General features: G+C 44.6%; 1 protein-coding gene across 1 annotated transcript; it reads left to right on the forward strand.

The window, feature by feature from the left end:
- Window positions 1–37: 37 nt before the first annotated feature.
- FANCI (Fanconi anemia, complementation group I) lies at window positions 38–25121 on the forward strand (the record flags this gene model as incomplete). Its single annotated transcript, XM_009702723.1, has 36 exons — window positions 38–113; window positions 703–833; window positions 1237–1393; window positions 1472–1529; window positions 1988–2029; window positions 2522–2645; window positions 3559–3644; window positions 3822–3954; window positions 4186–4278; window positions 4778–4914; window positions 5732–5912; window positions 6504–6591; window positions 7746–7876; window positions 8531–8601; window positions 10142–10256; window positions 10632–10754; window positions 11863–11931; window positions 13179–13280; window positions 14101–14283; window positions 14378–14499; window positions 14900–15064; window positions 15608–15787; window positions 17115–17278; window positions 17682–17758; window positions 18231–18347; window positions 19087–19138; window positions 19740–19867; window positions 20001–20069; window positions 20198–20285; window positions 20590–20774; window positions 21405–21461; window positions 21542–21601; window positions 22324–22410; window positions 23427–23522; window positions 24095–24220; window positions 25056–25121. Coding segments are annotated over 36 exons (3939 nt in total), but the record flags the coding sequence as incomplete, so codon positions are not given.

The raw sequence follows: 25121 nt of genomic DNA on the forward strand, positions 1-25121 counted from the left end.
GTGAAGTGCAGCAGCTCACAGCGTCCCCTTCTCTTTGCAGCTGGGCGATATGGTGACAAGGCAGGCCCTGAAGGGGAGGGAGACGGCAGCTTTGCTGAGAGGGATCTTCAAAGGTGGGTGATCTCTGAGCTGCGCTTTGGGGGCTGGGTGAGGAGGGGTCTGTGGCCCCAGCCTCGCTGATTGCCGATGAGCCGGTGGGTTACAGGCTGGCTGGGTGAAGTAAGCGGTCAGCAGCACAAGGAAGCGTCAGTTTTGGTAAAATCCAGCTAGTTAGGGCTGTCACAGAAAAACATGACATCGGAAAATAGATACGGGGAAGTAGGAAACTGGAATAATATATTTTTAATGAACCTGTTGTAAGTGGGCTTTTCTTCTGAGAGCCCTTAGGTACCTTGAAGTAGAACTGAGCTGGCCAGCTGAGACTTAATTGCCGAGCTGATTCTTCTCAACATTTTGACACTTCCTGATCTCCGGCAGCAGGTTGAGTGAACCACAGGGTGCGATACCAGGGTTGAGTGCTTCAGCTATTTTATCCAAGAGATTCTCATTTCCTGTGCTCTGTTTTTTTATCGGTTTTGTCAGATAGATAAAATAGGGAGTTGCAGTCAGGTGATAGTATAGCCCTGTTGTTGAGCAACATGTTGTTACTTGTGTAACTTTTTTTTTTTCCATTCTTTGTTTTCTTCATTTCCTTGTTATAAGGCTCCCCCTGTTCCCAGCGAAGTGGTGTTCTCAGGAGGCTTCAGGTTTACAAGCACTGCGTCCCGCTAGTGGAGTCAGGGGACCTGCATTTGAGCAAGGTGTCTGAAATCATAGGCCTGCTGATGCTGGAGGTAGAAACTCTTTTGAGCTGGGTTTCCTGGGCTCTGCTGGGTATCACTTTGAATGTAGATTGAGATACTTCACTAGGCCACTGAAGAAAACGAGTTGTGTCCTTTCCATGGATCAGCCATGGACTAAGTTAGCTGGTGTTGGAATTTGCTCGGTATGTGAATGTGATTATCTTTGGATATTTAGACTTGAAACTCCAATCCTGTAATTACATCATCTTAATTTACTGCTCTGTTCTATAAAGGACAGTACAAAATAGAAATCTCAGGGATGAATTCCCCTTTTAGGGGAACATTTTGCTCTAAGAAATGTCATTTGCTGGTTTTTGGTGATGGTTTGGATGTACATGTGGAATTCTCCTGTGCACTGCCTCAGGCACTTTCATGTTGTTGATTCTTCTCCTAGGCTCGCCAGCTGCCAGGCCATGCATTGGCTGAGCTTGCCACCCTGTTTGTTGATGTTATTAAAGATGGCAGCCTGTCTAATGGGAAATCCTTGGAGTTGTTTTCCACTGTTCTCACTGCACTGGCCAGTTCGAAGGAGAGCCTGGCTTATGGGAAAGGTAACCCCTCTCAGTTTCTTCTCCCCAGCCGTCCTCCCTTCCTCTGGAATCAGCTCCTAAAAGACTTGCATTTTTCAGGTGAACTGAATGGGGAAGAGTTTAAGAAACAGCTGATAAATACCCTCTGCTCCAGCAAGTATGTATGTCTCTGCCAGCTTTTAGTTACATGGCAAAACAGTGTGCTTCATGTTGCGCTTTGAAAAAGACATCACGATAAGCTGGATGTCACTGTCTATGTCCTGTTCTATCATCTTTGAAATCTGTGCCCTCTGTGACAGTATCTTCTCTGGCTCGGAAGGCAAGGGAACACCCTGTTCCCAGATCTTGTAATAGCAGCATGAACTGCTCTCGGGAGGTGCTTGTTTTGATTCCTTTCTTGGTATTTGTTATTGTGGGCGCTGGGGCAGTTCAGAACCATAATAAGTCTCGGTGGTTAGGGTGGCGGTGGTAATTTCTGGTGGAAAGCTGCCTTCTAATCTTAATATCAGGACATAACAGGGAATTGGTGACATTGAATCATTGTGTACGAGGAGGGAAGGGCTAAGTGATAATTCTGCTTGCTCTCAATTTTCCGACATATTTTTGTTTTACCAGGTGGGATCCTCGGAGTGTAATACATCTTACCAACATGTTCAGGTAATTATTTTTCCCTTCAACATCAACACTTTCCTGTGTTGTGGTGATGTCCATGTCCTATTTCACATGTAGTTTGGGGCAAGTACAAATAGGAGGTCTGACTATACCAGGCACAGCCCCATGGATGATTGGTTGATGAATATCCACATCAGATCCCTTTGGATACAAAACATGGCTGGGTGGGTATGCCCCAAAGACTGGGCATGGCATCATGGATTTTATTGCATGTGTAAGTGAGCCTTGGCAAATTAACAATTCATTAATGAACAAACATAATGTGGAGGAGATCTAAGCACTGAAGGTTGAAGAGCATCGTCATGGGACAGTGGTAGGGTATTGAGGGGTCTGTGGCAACTGCTTCTGGTGAGGACTCTGGGAGCACTTGCTGCCTGTCTGTACATTGACATCCTTTGCCTCATTATGGGTTGAATCTGCTGTGGGATTCTGAAGGAAATTAGTGAAAATGATTGGGCTGCATCTTTGATTCAACAGGGATATTCCACTATCGGGAGAGGAGCTGCAGTTTGTGGTGGAAAAGGTCCTTAGGATGTTCTCCAGATTAGACCTGCAGGAAATTCCCCCTCTGGTCTATCAGCTGCTGCTGCTTTCTGCAAAGGTAAAAGCTTACGGGAGCTGGCCTCTCCCTAAGTATAGACCATGAGAAAAAAGTATGTACAGACTGACCTATAGGCTGGATTTTGGTGGGGATTCTGTTTGATCCCAAACGGTGTTCTGGGGAGCAGGACACAGCGGGACATCAGAAGTTTTGTTTTTTCTCTAACTCCCTCTAGCCTGAAGAAGCTGCCTGCTCAGAGAAAGATACAATCTTGATCTTCCTTGTTGGCAAAGAAGGAAACCTTTGGGAAATAAGGGATTAGCGCAGACCTAGCATAGAGCAGAGACGATTGTTTTTTTCAGTGTTCTTAAGTGTGGTTTTCCTCACTGTCTGCAGTCTACATGCTATAATAGTAGCTCATGCAGTATAACTGTCTTCTGGGTTGTAGTCTGTCTTGTACTGGAAATGTGTCATCTCCTGTGCTCTTTCTGCAAGCAGAGGCTGCCAGTGACATCTCTGCACTTTGACAGGGTGATCTGGCCCTTTTGCTTGCTTCGTTTGTCAGTGCCAAAATGATCCAGTCCAAGACAAATTATACGTGTACTATACGAGGTCTTTTGGGTCCACTGGCCAAAATGTATCATTAGATTTAATGTTAGGAGTCTGAAAGCCGTCCTAATTGATTATAACATAAAAGATCCTTTCTAATTACTAAGAACTTTAAAAAAAAACAGAACATCTGAGAGCGTCAGCTTCTTCCAACTCTTCAATAAGTGCAGTCAAAAGAAATACACAAACTAATCCAGAGTTGCCTCATCTAGAAATGAGCTGCACAGGAGCCCTCCTCCGTATCAGCAATTCATGAAGGGAAATGAAGGATACTGTGACATTTGTAATGACTGTGGGAATAGAGTGTAGTTCTCTGGGATACTGCAGGCCCTGCAGTGACTTAATGTGATGTCCTGCCTTGCAGGGCAGTAAGAAGACTGTTTTAGAAGGAATCATCAGTTTTTTCAATCAGCTGGATAAGAGACAAAAGGAAGAACAGAGGGTTCCACAGTAAGTTCTTTCTTTGTCATCCCTATTTTTTACTACCTGAGTATTTGTAGTCACCCTGGTCCTGCACAGGGCTCCTTGAATTTGAGTTGCTAAACCTTGTATGAGTACATCCTCCTTGATACATAAGAAATGATTTATGACTTTGGATGGCTTGTTTCTTTCTGATAAAACTTGCAGATCAGTGGACCTTGAGGTAGCCACAATGCCCCTAGACCAACTCCGCCATGTGGAAGGCACCATTATTCTCCATATTGTTTCTGTTATCAACCTGGATCAGGACCTAGGCGAGGAACTAATCAGACATCTAAAGGTAAAACAAAGATGGAGCAGGCACTGTTCTTGAAGATGTTGAAGCAGGGCTTTTAAAACTTAATTGGTTATCTATAGAAGGGATTTAATAATTTTTATGATTGCAGCCATGTTCACTTTAACAAGTGCTATGATATGTTTGAAAAGACATGTGCCTGATAGCTTCCCTGAATTTGTGGGACACTGCAGTTGAAGATAACAAGCTTTCTGACTGTTGCTTGCCATTTTCTAGACTGAGCAACAGAAGGACCCTGGTAGAGCCCTGTGTCCCTTCAGCGTGGCTCTTTTGCTGTCGGTTGCAGTAAAACACAGACTGCAAGAGCAGGTATGTGGGTGATAAGCTTGCAGAGAACTTCCATGGGGATGTACACTGCACTCCTTGTAAAGGAAAGGAGGCATGGTTAAGTCATAGTCCCATCAGAATTAGGCTTAAAATAGTTTCAGAGTGCTCGTGGGGAGGCAGTTAGATCATTGGTATGCTGTAGTTTACTGAACACTATAAAAGACCTCAGAGCAATATCAGAATTTTCCAGAGTTGTGATTCCTGTGGGTTAATATTGTAGGATGAGAAGAAAAGCAATGTCTTCTTTTTGTAATGTTTTGGCTCTGTGGTGGCCACCTGAAGAGCATCTGGCAGCAAGTTACTCTCCTTGAGGCAGTTAATGAGGTTGGTGTATTTGTCCTGAGAAAGAAGTGAGTTAAGATTTTTGGCAGGCTGTACTGGAACTTTTGTTCTGGCTGGTGCTCTTACTGGAACATACCCAAGACTATACAGGTCCCATTTCAAAGATTATTTCCTCACACTCAATGATTTTATGTTCCAGATATTTGATTTTTTGAAAACATCAATCACAAGAAGCTGCAAGGACCTGCAGTTCCTTCAGGCCTCCAAGTTTCTGCAGGATTTGTTTCCTCAACAATATGATGTAACTGCTGTAATTCTGGAAGTGGTGAAAAATAGGTGAGTTGTTGCCATGTGCTGCAGAATGCTCAATGGGCTTTGGGAGGGGGAGAGTTTCAGCCTCGCTAGAGTACTCTGGGATGCCAAATACTGTTGACCAGGTGCTGGCAGGGAACAGTGCCAAAATCCAAATTTTTTTAATCCCACTTTTATATTGGTGAATGGACCAAAAAAAATGCAGCTGTATAAATCTGCCCCCTCTACCTCAAATCTCAGCATCTGGTGGTACAAAGGACTAAACTGATCAGGACCCTATGTTTCTCACTGGTAAAGCAGTTGACAGCATGAGTCACGCTGCCGGCTGTAGCTTGTATTCTGATCAAGGGATGAGTGATAGGTTCACCGTATTCTTCCCCCACATGGTTAGTCCTTTAAACATCCTGTGGGATAGTTCTGTGATCTGTCACTGGTTGTCCTTTAGTTTGATGCACGACATTCCTCTTCTGTCTTCCTCTCTGACTTGAAGATCTCAGGATTGGTAGGATATTTTTGCATCCTGACTGTAGCCTACTGTCACTTTTCGATCAGACCTGAGGGCATGGCATTCCCCATAACGAGGAAACCTTTGGACTGGAAAGGCAGTCTGGTGGTTGGAGAACCAGGACCACAAGATGCGTTGTGCTGAGCACCTATCCTTCAGCCTAGAGACAGTCATGGAGTTGCGAGGGATGTCATCTTCCCTGGTGTGATCAAGCATCTCTCACTGCTGCTTTGGACCCTGGAATGACTGCAGAAGATTTTAGTTTAGACTGCTCTAATCTAAGCCTTTTCTGTGACTAAGTTGTTTCTTTACTCGTCTGTTTAATGATTTCCTCAGTGCATTTGGCTGGGACCACGTTACTCAGGGCCTGGTGGATCTTGGCTTCAGCCTAATGGAATCATATGAACCAAAAAAGCCCTTCGGAGGAAAAGCTGTTGATATCAGTTATGGCCTTTCAAAAATGCCAGCCCAGCAGGCTTGCAGACTGGGAGCAAGTATCCTGCTGGAAACTTTTAAGGTAGTGTATGTTTTGGAGAGGGTTTTTTTGGGGCAGGAGGGAACTCTGTTCTTACTCTTTCTTGGTAAATGGTGTCAAAACCTTGCTTGCTGTATCCATCATGACTGTTTTACAAACAATACTAGATTTAATCTCCTATTTGCCCCTGTCCAGCTGGAAGAGGCCATCCTCATAAAGACCTAATCCTAATCTGTTCCAGCTGCCATGATACTTGTGTAATCCCTATTACAGTTTCCAAGAAACTGCAGAGAAGTTAGAGAAATTCAGAGGTGCAAACAAAATCTGTCAGAGGTGGGACTGAAACCAGCATCTTCACTGAAGTGGTAAATTTGCATCCCACAGATGATTTGACCCATTATGTTCCGAGCGTGCTGTGTGTGCCTCTCTGATGTGCTGGTTCTGATTGGCCTGGGATGAAATCTGAATTGATCTGTGTGAATTTAGCTGAAAAGGGACTTCTGGCAACCAGTCCTAGCTTACCTGTCAGATCTGGATTTACTTTGTACTGCACAATGCCTGTGCTGTGAGGTACAGGAATATCTTAAATTTATGTAGGTTTTGATTTTTATTTATTGTTCTTTCTCATTTCAGGTTCATGAGCCCATCAGAAGTGACATTCTTGAGCAGGTCCTGAACAGAGTCCTCACAAAAGCAGCATCTCCTGTCAGCCACTTCATAGGTAATAGGAAAGAGAGAGAAATGTGCTCTGTGGACACTCAGAACATAGCTTCTCAGAACAAGTTACAGAATCATAGAATAGTTTGAATTGGAAGGGACCTTTAAAGGTCATCTAGTCCAATCCCCCTGCTGTGAGCTGGGACATCTTCAACTCGATCAGGTTGCTCAGAGCCCTGTCCAGCTTGACCTTGAATGTTTCCAGGGATGGGGCATCTACCACCTCTCTGGGCAACCTCTGCCAGTGTTTCACCACCCTCATCTTAAAAAATTTATTCCTTATATCTAGTCTAAATCTACCTTCTTTTAGTTTAAAACCATCACCCCTTGTCCTATCACAACAGGCCCTACTAAAAAGTTTGTCCCTATCTTTCTTATAAGCACCCTCTAAGTATTGAAAGGCCGCAGTAAGGTCTCCCTAGAGCCTTCTCTTCTCCAGGCTGAACAATCCCAACTCTCTCAGCCTTTCCTCACAGGAGAGGTGCTCCAGCCCTCTGATCATTTTTGTGGCCCTTCTCTGGACTCGCTCCAGGTCCATGTCTCTCCTGTGCTGAGGACACCAGAGCTGAAGGGAGTACTGCAGGGGGGTCTCACCAAAACAGAGTAGAGGGGCAGAACCCCCTCCCTCGACCTGCTGGTCGTGCTGCTTTGGATGCAGCCCAGGATACGGTTGGCTTTCTGAACTGAGCCAAGAAAAGCAGTTGTTCCTTCCCCCCTTACTGAGGTGTCAGCTGCATCAGATTACCTTGTATTCATCACAGGTGAAAAATATGTTTGTAGGCAGTTGCCATGGAACAGCTAACGCACAGAAAGTTGGTATCTGTCAGTCAGTAACTGGTTACACGTTCCTAGCCTTGCCTTCCTCCTTGTCCTTGGGCAGGTGCTGGGCAGTCACTGGGGCTGCCGAGATGCCTGTGCTGCAGCCTCTTCTCTTGTACCTCAGTGCCCTCTGGTGGGGTGAGGCCCTTCAGCCGTGTTGTCAGTGTTTTACACTTTGTGCCTGCAGCAGAGCTCAGGTTTTCAATGCTCATCTCTCACAACCTCTCCGTGTAATGGAAGGGCTTTGATTATTCTGTAATTGTTAGCTCCACAGACATCTTTTGCTCAGACTTTTCTAGACCCTTGGCAGCAGCTGCTGCTATTGTCCTTTTTTTTCAGATTTGCTGTCCAATATTGTTGTGTCTGCTCCTCTTGTACTTCAGACTTCATCCTCCAAAGTCACAGAGACCTTCGACAATTTATCCTTTCTGCCCATGGACACAGTAAAAGGGCTCCTCCGGGCAGTACAGGTAAAACTTTGTATTTCTCCTTGAATACCCTTGCTAGTTTAGTTCCAGTGACAGCTCTAGGCCACAATTATATGGATGATCTAATAACACTCCTTGTAAAATAAACCTTCATACTCTGCTGTAGGTTGTTCGGTGTAGCATGGAACTGTTCTTCAAGCATGGATTTGCATGTGCCCTCTAGCAAAAAGTATATGGTGCAGTCTGGCATGGTACCGAAACTGCCCTGTGCTGACCTTTCATCTGGAAGATGCCCAGATGCTGCACACTGTATAAAACTAAGTATGCAGTGTTTAGCTGAACAGCTGTAGCTGTCACGTTGATTTTAGTTCTTCCAAGCTCCATGTCAGTATTTCTCTTTGCCTGGGCTGAGATATTGCCCTGGTATTGAACTTTTACCTGCTTCGTCCAATCTGGGGATAATAGTTCTTTTCCCAAACACTTGCACTGTGTCCTCACTAACCTGCTAAGGTGTCTCACTGCTACAGCTCTCTGGGTTTAATTTTATATTGTTTTAAAATGTTTTGGTTCTCCTACTGTACTGATGACAGTATTGGAAATGCAGGGCCAGATGGGCCTGAGGAAGATGAGCTCATATACCCCAAGGGCTTGGCATGCCTTGTTGCTTTTCTCTCCAATGTGTATCTTCCTTTCCAGCCCCTGCTCAAAGTCAGCATGTCAGTGAGGGACTCCCTGATACTTGTTCTCCAAAAAGCTATCTTTTCCAGGTAAGCTGGGAAGGGGATTCTTTGAAAAGATTTCTACAACTCATTTATGTTTTTGGAGCAGTAGTATTTTTTGTTTGTTTTGGCTAAGTGTCTTCTTACTATGTTCTTCCGATAACTAGATGGTGACATCTCCTACTCCTTTAGCCTAGGACTGTAATACAGTCACAGCTCCACTGAACTGAGATGCAAATCCCAACCCGCAGCTGAATGGGCTTTGGAAATTCAGAAACTGTTGGGAATTCCAAATAAGTAGGCAAAATTAAAACCAATTCCAACATGTGTCTACACGGCTGAGTACATCTGACGTGCGGAAACAAACTCTACAACTCACAGAGAGTTATAAAGCAGGCATGTTTACTACGGCGCCAGGTGCAAGGGGGATCGCTCCTCCAAACTTGCACACCGAGTAAAATAAAGATACATATTATATACCATGAAACATTTACATATTCATAGTTCACTACATATTCAATGTTATTCACACTTAAGATTGGTTATAAGTTTCTCGCTTCTAATGTAAATTAGTACACATTCTCAGTAAGCACTAATGAAGCCTCTATATTAACTACACATGCTCCCCAAGCGGGGTTTTTCCCTCTTTCGGGGGGGCCATTTGAGTTGGAGGTCGCGATCTCCCACTGCCACAATTACCTCTGTCCTGCTTTCAGCTACTTTATTGTTGATGTCTGTGGGTTGTAACGTGTTATCAGCTTGGCTCCCTTCATGTCTAGGACTCCCTCTCTCGGAGGCCTCTTTCTACATTCTTTCCTACTGACTTAGATAACAGTGTTCCTTCTTCTATCGTTTGTTCTTTTTCTTGATGCTTCCCAACCTTGAGATGCCAGGCTAAACAATGTGCCTGCTTTTCTGTTAATTTAGCTGAATTCTTTAACCCTTTGGTATCACATCCAGATGCTAGGGAGAGTCTGGAAGGGACCACTGATTAGAATGCTAAGCTGTCACCTTGCCTCTGATCCCTTATAAGGTGGTAGAGAAGCAGGCTTGTTGTCTTGGTAATGCTTTGAGCAAACCATCCTGCTATCTTCATAATGCTGTGATCATGGACTGGATTTTGTTGGGCAGTGGCTGCCTAGTTATGAATACAGAATTCATAATTTAGGATTATTATTCAAGGCAAGGGACTTGGTCTTGGGAAGGACACGGGGTTTAGGTGAGCAAAGCAAAGCACCAGCTTTTTGTGGGGAATTTTCCAACTCTGAGCCCTGTGAGACTCCCTTTCCAGTTTTCAGGGAACATTTAATGCTTGGGTCTTGGCCTGGGGCTCACCCTCAGTGTGAGCATTGCAAGGACAGAAAGGAAATTGAATGTTGTGAGAGTGTAGAGCAAGGGAGTTCCCAGCAAACTGCCAAGCTCTTAACTACCTGGGACTGTGCTGCCCTCTTGGGGAATACAGTTCCACTGGGCCCAGTCACTCTGTATTTGTGAACCCTTTTTCATTGCCAAGTTGATTTTGTATTTACTTCTGAGCTTCTTGCTTCCATTTTTCCTTATGCTTCTCTCTTCTGCCCCTAACTCACAGGCAGCTCGATGCTCGTAAAGCTGCGGTTGCTGGCTTTTTGCTTCTGTTAAGAAATTTTAAGATTCTGGGCAGCTTGTCCTCTTCCCAGTGCAGCCAGGCCATTGGTGCCACTCAGGTAAGTGCTGTTCTGCAGTCCCTGGTGTGGGCATATGAGACAGTCTTGTGTCTAATATGCACTGTTTGAAACAACTCAAGAGTGGAGTGTTTCCCCAAAATGGAAATATAACTTCAGTAAGGATTAGTCCTGGAAGGAAAGCTTTGGGAAATGCAATGTGCAAAGAGAAGCTGGCCTAGGGATGTTGCTTCCCAGAGTCATTCTCTCTTACAGCACCAGTATTCTGGAGAGCGTTCACGCTGCTCCATGATGATGATAAAGAGCCTGGCAGCACACTAAGGACTATTCCAGTGATTGTTTAGGGGCCAGGCTTGCTTCTGTGTTGTGATATTTGAGAATTGTAACCAGTATAACGTGACTAATATTCCCTCTCAGGTCCAGGCAGATGTTCATGCCTGCTATAATTCTGCAGCTAATGAGGCCTTCTGCCTTGAAATCCTGGGCAGCCTGAGGCGATGTTTGAGCCAGCAAGCGGATGTTCGACTCATGTTATATGAGGTAAATACAGTTTCTTCAATCTCCTTTTAAACAGCCACTAGCTCTTCTGTAGTCCGCTTCTGCTGTAATCCCAGGTAAATAATGATCACATTATTGTGGAAAACAACCTATCATCTCACTTACGTTCTTCATGGGACGCATGTACCAAGAACTGTATTTTTTTTTCAATCCTCCTGCTTCTTTTTATTTTGGACCATTATAAGCCCAAAGACACATTGATGTATCTTCCTTATCTCTTGCATTGCTTAAGAGCAAAAACACGTCAAAGTCTCTCTTCCTGTGGTATGGCCTAGGAAATGGGAAGCACGTTTGATGTCCAATGAGAAGGAGTGTTATAACAGGCATTGGATAGATGCAGAGTTGCTGAGAGTTAATGGTGGGCTCCAAAGTAAACTCTGACTGCAGAATATGGGGAAACTTCCTTAGAGACTGGATCAGGGTTCTGTCTTTTCTCTTCTTCCGTTTGCAAGTTTCTATAAAGGCTTGTCTGTCCCTTAGATGTCTTGTGACAAATGGCCTAACATAAAGAGCCTTTTTTGGGTGCGTATCTTAGCTTCTGAGGTAACTGTGGGGTACCACCTTGAGGAAAAAAAAATGTTCATGTCAGAGCGATTTTGTTTCCTTCTTGATTTGGTTGGACTGACCTTTGGTGAGCTGCAAGTTTTGGGTGTGTTCGTCACTTACTGTAAGACTTGTGCTTGCTTTATCTATCCACTGAGTTTTCTCAGTCTGAAGGATTTTTTGCCTCCTACAGTTTCCCCACTGGCTTGTTTTGCCTTTGAAGCAGGATTTCACAGTTTGAAGTTGGATCTAGTGCTAGTGTGAAATAGGAGTGAAAGTCACTCTGGGCTTGATGCCACCGCTGCTAGGGAGATACAGCTTGTGAGAAGGCCCCTGTGAGGAAATTCATACTCTTTCTGATTCATACCTTCTTTCTGTGGTGCCTTTGCTTTGCCAGGTATGGGGTTTTACGCTGAGGACATTGTTACTTCCTCATGCTTCCTTGCGGTGCCAAAGGGTCATTGCTGTCTTATGACGCCAACTTATTATGCACGTGGTTCATTTTCTTTGTTGTGTAAGCCAACTTGTCCTTCCTTCCTGTCTTCAGGGTTTTTATGATGTCCTTCGCAGGAACTCCCAGCTGGCCAGCTCTATAATGGAAACGCTCTTGTCCCAGGTAGAGTACTGCTATGTGGCATGGCTGCAGAGACTAAGAATTCTGCACTGCAACCAGTATAGCAAGCAATTCAGGTTAAATATTGGGAAAATAGTTCTTCCTTACACTGGAAACATGTTTTTAAGTGCTGTGGCACTTCTCTAAGGAGGTGTTCAAATCCCTGCTATGTTGAGAGAGCAGACTAGGTAAACGTCAGGAGACTGGTTCATATCCTGTCACAGGGTGGAAGAGAAAGGATCTCTTGGAGCCCTTTCCAACCCTTCAGTTCCGAGATGCTAGGAAAAGTGTGAGCCCAGAGAAGTGCTTTGTGCGCTCCCTGTTCCTTAGCAGTGCAGAGCAGTTACCCTCCCATACTCCCCCAAGGATGTGTGCTGACACAGTAATTATTATGGCTGTCCTCCCACCGGGAGAATGCCCGAGTCCATGTAGGATCTGGGAGGATTAACTCATCCCCCAACAGTGTTGCTCATGGCAACAAGACAATCACATTTCCTCAATCCATTGGACAGGCTGTGCTTTCTTTGAGACAAGTAATTTTCTTCCCTTTAATCATCCATAGAGTTCATGCTGACTAATTCCAGCTTTCCCATGACAGTATAGGGTCTGAGAAAGGAATATGAACAGAGCTAAGGCAGCTTTTGGGTAGCAGAGGACACTTAATGGGAACTTGTTGTAAATGTATAAAATTTTATAACATCATTATATATATAACTTTCCCTATTCGATTCTGATCCTCTATCAGTACTGGGGGCGTATCTCCTTCCTGTGGTGTGCCAAACAGCCAGGAACTTGTGCAAGCATGGTCTCTCATGGATTTGTTTTAGTGCCAAGTGTAGCCTTCATAACTGTCTGCCTCCTTAGGCCAGGATGCTGGATGCCATAACAGAGCCAAGCATTCAGTACGAGTGACAGGCAGCAAAAGCAGTTACTTTCCGTGCTGTTTAAAGGATGAACAGCAGGCGAAGTGATGTCGCATGTTGAGGCAACACAACAGCAAGTGGTCAGATAAGCTTGTTTTAGGGCAGTGACGTGTCCTGGCTGAGCGGTACATAAGCAACTCAGGAGGGGATTTTAATCACTAATAGGGCAGATGACGTGGCTCACATACGTGTACAGTTCCATTATTATAGTGCCAGTTTTCACTCTGTAGAATGGAGTACAAAAATTATCGTATTCTGTTTTCAAACAACCTAAGAGGCTCAGTTACCAAGTAACTGGTTATTTTTATTTCTTGTTTTCTGTGACAGATAAAGCAATATTATTTGCCTCAGCCAGACCTCCTGCCTCCACTGAAACTTGAGGGATGTATTATGGCTCAAGGAGATCAAATCTTTCTGCAGGAACCACTGGTAAGAGCTATACTGACTGGCCACAGCTGCAAGCTTGTCTATTCCATAGCATTTTAGTTGTGCTGCTACATGAGCTGAATACCTTGTGTTTCTTCAGCCTCTTCTAGCCTGGAGCGATTCTTTCAATGACAATAGAGCTGGGCGGCTCACCCCTGCCTCAGGCTATCTATTAGAGCTCTGCTAGCATTGTGGTTTAGGGGACCTGTGTGAAAAACGCTCTAGGAATTGTGTAGTTCTGTTATCCTCTATTGAGCTCACCCTGGGTTTTTTCTTCCCCTCCTTCAATTTAATTCCACATAAAATAGTCGTGCAGTGTGTGTGTAGCAGGGGGAAGAATCTGCCCTTTGGTTTTGCTCCTTTGAAATTGTTGGAGATGAGATTCAACGATTCATTTGATTTCTGAGGGAACAAACTCAAATTAATCACTTTGTTTTCCCCTAAGGAAGCTTCCATGCTGTGCTGCAGTAACACACCCAGGAAGGGAGCAGACACTTCAAAAGTGCTGTCACTCTAACTGGAAATTCCCTTTCCATCTTCTTCAGCAGTTAAGGTAGCTGGGTTGAGGGAGCAATGGGAGTTACATCTTTGCATCTGGTATAGGGAAGCTCAGGCAGACAACATTGAAGCTAGAACTGGGTAGCTGTGTGTAGGATTACAGATCCCCTCATTCTGGGAAAGAAGCATATTCTTGAGACTCATGTGAATGTCCGAGGGCAGCTGTGGCTCTTTGCATCCAACTATAATGGTCTGGCCTGTGTCCACCTCTGCCAGTGACCTCCAACTAGAAGGCTGAGTGTGACTGTGTGGCTGCTTCCTTCAGGCCCATCTGCTCTGCTGTATCCAACACTGTCTCGCCTGGTATAGGAGCACTATGCATCTATGCCAAGGAGCTGAAGATGAGGAGGAGGAGGATGAGGATGTGGGATTTGAGCAAAACTTTGTAGACATGCTAGAATCTGTCACACGACGAATGATCAAGAGCGAGTTGGAAGACTTTGAACTGGTAAAGCAGATTTTCAGTTTGACTCAGTGGAAGAAGACACTGAGTTCTTCTCGAGCTTTGAAAAGATTTTTCACGTGTTTCCTTTACCTCTTAGGATAAATCGGCAGATTTTTCTCTGTCTTCTGGTGTCGGTGTAAAGAATAACATCTATGCCATTCAGGTGATGGGAATTTGTGAGGTCCTGATTGAGTACAATTTCAACATAGGGAATTTCAGGTAAAACATCAAATCCTACCCTCCAGCACTAGCTGTGCTATACTGTGCCTAGCTCTTTGGAGTACAGCCTCATTGCAAGCACAGGATAATAGTGCCCACACAGACTCAGAAAGATGTTTTCTGAGTGTGAGTGCCTTCTGGCACAGACATTCACAGAACCTTGGGGAGTGTCTTCCTTTTGAATGTCATGTGTTGTGGGAGATGGGTTGTGACATTTTGTAGAAGAGCAGGTCAAGGAGGAGTGGATGAGGTGTACACTGTTAGGGAGACAGTGGGATTATCCTGTGCCATGTATTTGTCATTTAGAAAGTGTCATTGTATAATTTGGCAACTGAAGCTTCAAATGGGAAACTATAAGACTGGATTTTCTTCATTAATGCTTTCTACTACTTTATTGCAGTAAGAACAAGTTTGAGGATGTCCTAGGCCTGTTTACATGTTACAACAAACTCTCTGAAATCCTGAAGGAGAAAGCTGGAAAGAACAAATCTACCTTGGGCAACAAAACTGCACGGAGCTTCCTCTCCATGGGTTTTGTATCTACTCTGCTCACGGCTCTGTTCAGGTGTGAAGCTGTCACATCTGGAGTGGCTTTAAGGCCTATTCACAAGCTGTTTTCGTGGTGTCTGCATGCTGGCTGCCTTGTGCACTGCATACACAGTACAGGCATTTTCATTTCTGTACAAAGCATGCGTGATTGTCTGGAGAGCATCATAGTCCAGGCAGGAAGCATAGCTGTGCAACTCCTGGCATTGACAAACCAGCTTTCCTGGACCTTGCTTATGACTTGTAAGACCTTGGAGAGTCTCTGTTCTTCCAGTCCTGGGCCATAACCCAGGCAACAAACTCCAGTGTTTGACCTCCAGTCCTCTATGGAACAGAGCCAGACATCAACTCAAATCATGTCTGTTAGTGTATTTAGAAAGACTAGTGGAACTCTATCATCTGAGTGTTCACTACAAGCTACCAAAACAAAGGGTCTTTTCCACCCTGAATTCAGCTAATGATTTTATTTGTAAATGCGTATTTAGATTTTGAATATTGTAGGCCATGCCCATGCTTTTTTTGGTGCATCCTCAATTCTCTGACAGTGCTCTTAATTCTTCAGGGACAACGCCCAAAGCCATGAGGAGAGCCTGGCGGTTCTGCGCTCTAGCACAGAGTTCCTGCGCTATGCTGTCAGTGTAGCTCTGCAGAAGGTGCAGCAGCTGGAGGAGACAGGACAAACTGATGGACCAGACGGACAAAATCCTGAGAAGATGTTTCAGAACCTCTGCAAAATCACGCGGTGAGTCACTGTGGCACGTGAAGATGTCAGCCCTAAAAAGCAGCAATGCATTTTGGGGATTTTTGACTCTCAGGTAGGGTTTTGAAAGAAGAATGCAGTCTGTAACTGTTTCAAACAGTTATTATTACTGGGTTGAGATCATTGCCTTTCTTTGCTCCTGAGAAATCAAGTGGAGGCACTACAGTTTCTGTCCCAGAGTGTGTGATACAGCTCTAATAACGGTACTTGGCCTGGAAGAACCAAACACCATCAAACTCTCATTTTCAGCCTCTTTCTGGCTTTTGGTTCATCACTCATTGTCACAGAGGAGGTAGGATGGTTACAGACCGGATTCTTGAGGCCTCTGGGATGCAATGAAGTTAAAATTCAATTCTAGCTACAGTATAATACAGATGTAAGAGGGACAAAAGCTTTAGAAAACATTTGTTTAGGACTTTTGCAAGATGCTTGAAGACAGTCATGCATCTAATCCTTTGGAAATCCAAGAATGTTAACTACGTAAATGTCTTTTGGGATCTAGGTCATATCTGCATGGGGCCTTTTCAGATCCCAGTCATCAGAGAGCACAAAATGCAAATTATGTCTGCCATGAATAATGCCCGTTTTGTGTCTCGCCCCAAATAATAGAGGCTATTTTTGTTGCAGTCATTAGGACTACATGTGAGCTACATGTTTTGCGTGATTGGACATTGAAATAGAATAAGATCATCTGTGCAGGCAACAGAACTAATGAGAAGAAAGGAGAGGGAACAAAAAAGGGAAAAAGTGGGCTTAGAAGAGCAGGAGAAGGATGTTTGCCTACAAATAGAAAAGTCTCCTTTGGGCCAAACAATTTTGCCTTCTTCAAAGCTTTTCACTTTGCTTTGCCTGCTTCTACCTTTCTGATTTTATTTATATAGAGCCCTGTAGTGATATATGACATTTCACAGATTCAAACTGCCAAGAGAAAAGCTCTTTTTGTCACTGACAGATTTGACACCAGCGGTCAGTGTTTGGGTAGTTTGAGACAGAAGGAAAGCCCGGTGGAAGAAATGAGTCTATAAAGATGGACTTGAAATGGGATTGGAAAGTCCCTTGGCACCTGGAAAGAATTAAATTATTTAGCTGTGCAGGAAGAATGCAGTAGCTGTTTTGCTGACATTGAAACAAAATCTTAAAAATGGATCTCTTCTCCCTCCACTTTCCTATAGGAAAAAGACCTTCCAATTTAGTTATATTAAAAATACGATCCTCAGAGTAGAATCTGTGATTAGTCCTGCTCTAGTTCTTGCACTGTGCAGCCAGCTTTACTGGAGCGTATGATGTTAACTCATCTCCCATCCCACAGGGTTCTGCTTTGGAGGTACACTTCAATTCCCACTGTTGTTGAAGAGTCAGGGAAGAAGAAGGGCAAAAGCATTTCACTTCTGTGCTTGGAAGGTTTGCTGCGAATCTTCAACACGGTGCAGCAGCTGTACACTGCCAGGATCCCCCAGTTTCTACAAGCCTTGGGTAGGCACATGGTACAATTCCGCTCTGGTTTCTAGCCTTCGTGTTCCAGCCCATGTGTGGGCAGTTATGGACCCAGTGCCCTTTATCCATAACAAAAGTCCTTGTCTCTCAGTAACAAGGGGGGCTTAGTAGCATTGATTTTCACACTAGAGGCAAGTTCCAGAAATATGTTTACCTGCTATATAAAAGAGCTCTCACTCTGTTAGCAGGGGATAGCTGGGGTCTGATACAGCATTCATCTATTTGAAGTTTGCCTTGAACATGTTTTTGTGCTCACCATGGTTTTGCAGTCTGTATTCCTCCTCTAGCTGTGAGCAGTTGCAGTCTTTCCCACTTTTGGAAATAAATCCTGTATTCTGCTCTTGGCATTTAGCTTTTTTCTGCACCTTTCTGTCTCTGCCAGATATTACTGATGGTGACGCAGAAGAAACGGATATTAATGTCACGGAGAAAGCTGCCTTCCAGATCCGACAGTTTCAGGTAAGTACCACTGTGTGCTGCAAGTGTTCCAAAGCACTGGTAATTCTGGCAGAAAACACTGCTAGCTCTTTGTTGCTTGACCACAGGATTGAGTATGTGATAGCAACTGTGACACTGATTCACTGGCAGTTCAGAAAAGTTTCTGAGCCCTCAGGAAAGCTGCTTCAGGGTGCTCTGCAGAGCTGGATTGAAGTGCACGTGTATTTACAGAGCTATACAGTCCTCCAGTGCAGCATAAACTTACCTGAGTATTGAAAAAGTGACACTGAATCATATGCGGGCCTCTATGTAAGCACTCATAACAAAAACCAGCACTTGCTCTTTTGAAGAGTCCTCTTCTTACATTCTTTGTCATTCTCCTTGTTGCCAATTCCTTTATCTGCTGCAGTTTCTGGTTATTTCCTTCTTAAAATGGCCCTGCAACAAGCATGCACACTCAGGGAGTCCATCTTTCCTTCCCTCCCATGACCAGAGGTCCCTGGTGAACCAGTTCAGCAGTGCTGAAGATGACTTCAACTCCAAGGAAATGCAGTCACTCATCACAGTTCTCTCCACTTTGTCCAAACTCCTGGATCCAGCCTCTCAACAGGTACTTCACAGCCTTCATGGTGTGGCAGGGATGAATGTTACAGCCATAGGTGAGGCAAGAAGATTATCAGATTGGGTTGACATCTGAGGGTTCTGACATGTATCCGTGTTCTGCCTTCTGCAGACCACACCATGTCAAAGGGACAGTTTTGTTACATTGTCAAGGATTCTCCTGTCACACACTTGCAATGACAGTTAAGAACAAGTTGTCTTCCCATCCCATTCCTGCATGTTCGAATCCTGCCTTTGGGCACCTGGAGTCTGAATGACTTGTTCGCCTGAGCAGGGACTCCTAACAGCCTAGTTGTGGTACAGCTTCCACATGGGAATAGAGCCATAAAAGGCCAGCAGACTTGTGACCAGTCCAAACTGGCTGAGTGCCTAATTCCTCCCATGCAAGGAAGCATTTTCTGAAGTGCCCAAATTTTACAAGCTAGGGACTGCACTAAAAGTGTGCCAGAAGTCTGGAGTCATCATTTACCTTAAATTAAATGGAGCTGTTACTCTGTCCAAGGGAATGCACAGCCATTCCCCTGTCCTGGATCTCAGCTTTTCTCTTGTTAGTAGGTTAAGTGTCCCTTGTGGAACTTTACAGACCATGGCTGGGTGCCCTTCTGCCAGAAGGGGACTCCGCTCATCTCCCTTTGCTGTGATTCATCATCTTGAATTTTTTTGTTATTATTAGTTTTGTGCTTTGAATTCTGTTTCAAAGCCATGTTATCTTTTCTCCCCTTATACAGTTCCTTCAATTCCTGACTTGGACAGTCAAAGTTTGCAAAGAAAATGCTCTCGGTAAGTAAGCTTTGGTGACCATGTTTAGATGTGGTGTGTCAGGTCTGATATTAGACCTTAGATGCTCTGCTGTTGTCTGTCCTGTTTTCACCTCTTTGTTACAGATACATTCAGGTCCTAGTCTGTGGCAGATTGCCATGACATTGTGGTTATTAGCACAAGTATAATGGAAGAAACTCCATGTCTATAAATATTAGCATGGCTGAATAAAGAGAAGCCACTTACTTGACTTTTCTCCCTTGTTATTTAACACATCTGTTGCCTAAATCTGGATTTATACTCTGGAAAGATATTACTCTTTCCAGACTTTGTATTGCAATTCCTCAGTGCTCCTGGTCATCATTTTTCTAGTGAGCTGAGGGCTCCAGTGTGCCATACTTCCCCTTGCAGTATTATATGGGATGCCCAGTGTTGTAAATTCTGCTTTTGTAACTGCGGTATTTTGATGATAGGTTTTTTACCTACTGTCTGTCATTTCTGGGAATGCAGACTGCTAAGTCCATACTGAATCTGAGACTTTCCCTCACTGGATGTCTGATGTTCCTAAATAGCTGGGAGAGCTCTGCACCTGGTAATGTGTTTTCTTTTCCCTTCCCCACAGAGGATATTGCTTGCTGCAAGGGTTTGCTGTCTCTGCTCTTCAACCTCCACGTTCTGTACAAGAGTCCTGTCAGTCTGCTGCGTGAACTCGCACAAGACATCCACGCTTGCTTGGGAGACATAGATCAGGTATGATGCAGAAGCAGTCTAACTCTTCATCACTTAATGCTGTCAGGGCAGAATTGAGTGCATCTCTGGTGCAAACTATGTGGCGGTAGCTAAAGTTTTACTTACCAGAATTTGTTTTCTCTCCTCTGACCAGGACATAGAAGTGGAGAGTCGGTCCCATTTCGCCATAGTGAATGCCAAGACTGCAGCCCCTACTGTCTGTGTGAGTCAAAATAGTGTGTATGCAACAACCTGTGGTGTCCAGGGCTACTCTGCTACCAGTGGCTTGTAGATTCCTGTTGTGCCAAACTCCTCCAAGAACCTGTTTTGTTATTGGTGTTTCTCTCTTAGCTGCTGGTTCTGGGTCAGGCGGATAAGGTCCTTGAAGAGGTGGATTGGCTTATCAAGAAACTCACCAGTCTGGGATCAGATACATCAGGTAATAAAAGTGGTCCATTTCTTACTGTTACACCTTTGTCAAAAACAGATGAAGATAGAGAGCAAAAAGATATTGTGGGATTTTGAGGTAGCGTCACCTGAGGGCAGGTTAAACTCTTCCTTGAGCTCATTTGACATGAACAATGTAAGACGGAAAGTGTCACAAAATCCCTCCAGTGATTGTTCTCGCTGTTCCACACTGATGCTTTGTGCACCAAATGCAAAGGTGGTCTTTTTTTGCCTCCCACCTGCCTAATTGGATTCGTTAGACACACACTCACCAGGTATTCATCTCTTTCTTCTAGAAGACTCTTCTCAGGCATCAAACCAAACCCAGGCTCTGGAGAAAGGTGTAATTCTGCAGCTGGGAACTCTACTGACAGTTTATCATGAGCTGGTACAGACAGCACTCCCGGCAGGGAGCTGTGTGGACACGCTGCTGAGAAGCCTCAGCAAGACATACGCAATTCTCACCTCCCTCATCAAACATGTGAGTGCTGCTCTGCTGACAGTGGGCTGGCTGGGATCTAAAAACTTTTTCCCTATCTGCTACAGCAAGCTCGCAGTGACCCCTGGCAGCAGCTATGCTCAGGACTGAGCTGTTGATCTCTTGCAGGAGTCGAGTCCTTATTCTGTTGACTTTCACGCCCTCAATTTCGTGACCTTTCCATAGCAGTGGTAGTTGTACCAGTGGAGATAAAGGAAAGCTTCTCTCCAGCTGAATTTTGCTGTGTGTGGCTTGGAGCAGCTCTTCCCAGTGTATCTTGTAGGTTCCTCTGTATGCAGATGTGTGCCACAATGAACGACACTAGTGATGTTCTCACAGTGCTCAGCCATCCTGCCCTTGCCACTCATTCCCATCTAAGGCTTGAAGCATCAGACCAGGGGGAACTGGGCCATGAAAATAGGCCAGTGGAGCTAGTTTGAGACAAGGTGCTGAATTCCCTTAGCTCTCTCACAGCTCTGGAATGCAGACATGGCATTTGGGATACAGCAAGCCACCAGGGAGGATAGTTCTTGCAGATCCTGCCCTCCCCACTGTGCCATTAGACAAGCTGCTTTGAGCCCTGCCTGGAAACAGCATACCTAGAAGAAAGTCTCTTGAATGTTTTCCTTGCAGTATATCCAAGCTTGCCGCAGCACCTCGAATACGATTCCAGGAAGGCTAGAAAAGCTGGTGAGTGTGAGTGAACTGCTGGAGGAAACAGCTCATTGCTTTGAGTTGGGAGTAAGACCAGGCTCTCTGCTTCTTTGCAGGTGAAGCTCTCGGGTTCCCATTTGACCCCACAGTGTTACTCATTCATTACTTATGTACAGGTAAGGCTTAAATTTACCATGGCAAAATCACAGTCAGCCTGTCTGATGCTGAGCAGTGTATCAGCTGCAATGCATGGGCACCTTTGGGGATTATTTATCTTCTTGACATGATTTGAGTTTCTTATATTTCAAGCTTTGCTATGTCAACTAATAGTATAAGACATTTCAGCACCATTGGGACCAAGCATCTTGATTTCTGCTTGAGCAGGGAAGGAAAAGTGTTTGGAGAGCTCGTTTTTAGCTTTTATTTTCCTCCCTCTGTTCATGTCTGTCTTTTTTATTTTTTTGGATGAGATTAATACTGCTGTTAACCACAATGGCGAATAAAGGTCAACACCACTGCAGTCATCACAGTGTAAAGTAATGTGGGTGCCAAAGACTGCAGTGCCGAAGATGGGATTTAGCTGTTTGGAGAAGAATTGGGTGCTTGAGTGAGGAATTGTGGAACAGACATGGCGTATTGGGGAAGGTGTAGTGGTGTGCAGAGCTACCACTCCTGGGGATTTCTCATACATATTTCTGACTGTATAAATTATGAAATTAGTTTTTTCCTTCTTTTTTTGCAATTACCCCAAATTCCATCCTTCTTGTATCACTATCTTTCTGTCATCTAGCTGGTAATGCTGTTAGCTGGCCAGAGCAAAGACTCCTGTGGCCTTACTTGGCTGGCCTTTCTTCCCTGCTTACCTTCTAATGCCACATCTTTTGGCATCCTCCTTCAGAATATCCACAGTGAGAGCTTAAGCTTTGCAGAAGAGAAGAAAAAGAAGAAGAAAGAGGACGAAGCTGCTGCAGTCTCCACAGTCATGGTGAGATTGACTCACTCTCTATTAGAATATGGGCTGTATTTGAACTTGGCATCATTCTTCAAGGCTTGTGTTACCTCATGGCTTCTTATAGATCACCAATGACAAATTGTCATTTGGGTCTTTAAGTAAAAAAATCAAATTTATTCTACCTTAACTTCAGAGAAAAGTCTAAAAAAAACCCAAACAAATAAAAAAACCCAACCAACCTCCCCCTTCGCTAAATGCAGCCTAAAAGCTCACAGACATGAAACAAAAGGTAAGGTCTGGATAGTCTGTCTTGTCTGGTAGTTTATCATTTGGGGTAAGCTATGAAATTACAGAAATTGTCTAATTTATTGGACTCTCTGTTTAAGTGTTTCTTAATTTTAACAGTACATTTAAAGATAGTGTATTCCACTAAAGTAAGGCAGTTAAGAATGACTAGATGATTTGGTTGAGAGCAAGTGAACAGGCCAGCAGATTCCTGGTCTTTTACATCCTTTGTTTGTGCTCCCAGCCAGCATTTCCTCTGTCTCGTCGGTTGTCCCAGACACTCCTGTGATGTTAAGGATTTAAAAGCCACAAACAAGATCCTCCTAGCTGTTCCTCGAGTGTATGGAAATGGGCTGAATGCTGTGTGTCCTTTTACCACTCTGTCACCATGGGGAACAAACATCAGTGGTAGTAAATAAACAGGGCAAAAATGTGGTGAAACAGCAATGTGCTCATTGCCTGGAAGGCGTATGCTTGTGATGCCTTTGCAGAGGAAGTTTAGCTCTGATGGCTGTCAGGCATATCAGGGCTGTGGACTGCAGGCAGAGCACAAAAAAATACATGGGAGAGCCTCACTCCAGAACCATCACGGGAGCCAATTTAAAACCAATAACAAACTGGCAAGGCTTTCTGGGGCAGGACTGGTATGGAGCAAGGCTACTGAAGACGCTTTTCTAAACTGGCATGTTGTGGTCTTCATGTCATGCTACAGTGTCATTGTTCACTTCCAAATCTGACCTGTCACCCTCCTTTCTGCATTTCAGGCCAAGGTGCTTCGGGACACCAAGCCAATCCCAAACCTGATTTTTGCAATAGAGCAGTATGAGAAGTTCCTTATCCATCTCTCCAAGAAATCAAAGGTGATGTAAAGCAGAGCTCTTCTGTGAGACCTGAATTCAGTGGAACAGTGGCATAGTGGAGGGCTATTGCTGTTCCACTTTTTAAAAGCTCCACTGCTGCTGAAATTAGGGAAGTGTAAGGACCTTACCACTCCTTCAGCCTTTGCCCAAGCTCCTGGCCCAACACTACTGAATTGCTGTCACACGGGTACAGGCAGGTGTCAATGGCAGTGCTGCCTCTGACCTAACATTGTGTGGTTAGTTTCTGCTCAAGCAGAAACTCACACTTAATGCCAGCTTTCCTCACCCCACTCCCCCAGCCTTGTTTCATAAGGAGATAAATGGACCATGATGAGGTACTACATGAGAGTGAGAATAAACTGGTAATCACTTGACTCTTACGAAAACATAAACGGGCTGCTGGATTGCATGGGGACAGGTGCTTTTTCGCCTGCCTTTTGCTTCAGTCCTGTATCATTGCTGTGATGGACTCAGTCCCGGTTCCGTGCAAAGGACCAGGCAAGGCAGAAAAATAAACTAAGACGCTAATGGCATAATGTCCTCTCCCCTTCGTTTCACCTTGGTTGCTGCAGGTGAACTTGATGCAATATATGAAGCTAAGCACCTCCCGGGACTTTCGCATCAACGCATCCATGCTAGACAGCGTGTTGCAGGAGCATAACACAGAGGATGCTGAAAATGAGCCAGACAATGACCAGGTCAGAACTCATTTAGCTGCTTTTACCGATAGGTTTCCCCCTCTTTTGAAGCCAACTGTATTTGTGAGCTGTGTAGGTATATGTGAAATTAGGACAGTTTGTCTTCCCTGGGTTAGCTCTCACTTTAATACTAAGCTGATAGGAAGGAGTGACCAGTTAGTCTGGCAAACATCTCCTACACTCCAGCCCTCTGCCTTGAGTGACCCTTATTTCCATGCACCAAGCGTCCGTATCTCTGGTCTTAAGGAAGTGAGACTGCTCTGAAGGCCTTGTTGTTTGCCTCAGCCAGCAGCAAGGTCAAGCAGCGTTACCTCTGAGGACCTGCTGGCTGGCCAGGCTCAGACCTTTGCAACATGATGCAAAGTGGGTTTGCATCCAGGTTAACTTTTGTAGATAAAGAGCTGGCAGGGCAAACTCTGCAAGGCGTCATTCTCCTCAGACCCATCTCCTCTACTAGATAGTGCTGGTGAAGGTAGCACGACCTGTGCTGGATAAAAAACAAAACAAAACAATTTAATTTGCTGATTGTCCAGGTTTTTATTGGTGCTTCTGTCCATGTTTTCCTGAGTGTTTCAACAAGCCAAAACCCAGCACAAACAGTCCCTGTCCTGTGCCGTTGATAACCTGTGGTCTGAGTTCCAGCACAAATTGGCGGGCTCCATGGGGAAAGTCTCAGTGGGTGACAGAAGTCCCATATTTAGGTCATTTTGTTAGGGAGGAAAAACAGCTAAATCCTGTTCTGCACATCTGGTTTCTCGCTTTAGGTAAACATTCCTTAGACTAATCACACAAAAACAATCACACTGTACTGCTACTCTCTCCCTCCCCTCTCCAGGGCAGCACAGCAGAGCAGACAGATGAGAACCAGGAACCCAAAAAGAAGAGACGGCGAAAAAAGTAA

The sequence above is a fragment of the Cariama cristata genome, unplaced genomic scaffold, assembly GCF_000690535.1.
Source record: "Cariama cristata isolate BGI_N322 unplaced genomic scaffold, ASM69053v1 scaffold40126, whole genome shotgun sequence".
Classification (NCBI taxonomy): domain Eukaryota; kingdom Metazoa; phylum Chordata; class Aves; order Cariamiformes; family Cariamidae; genus Cariama; species Cariama cristata.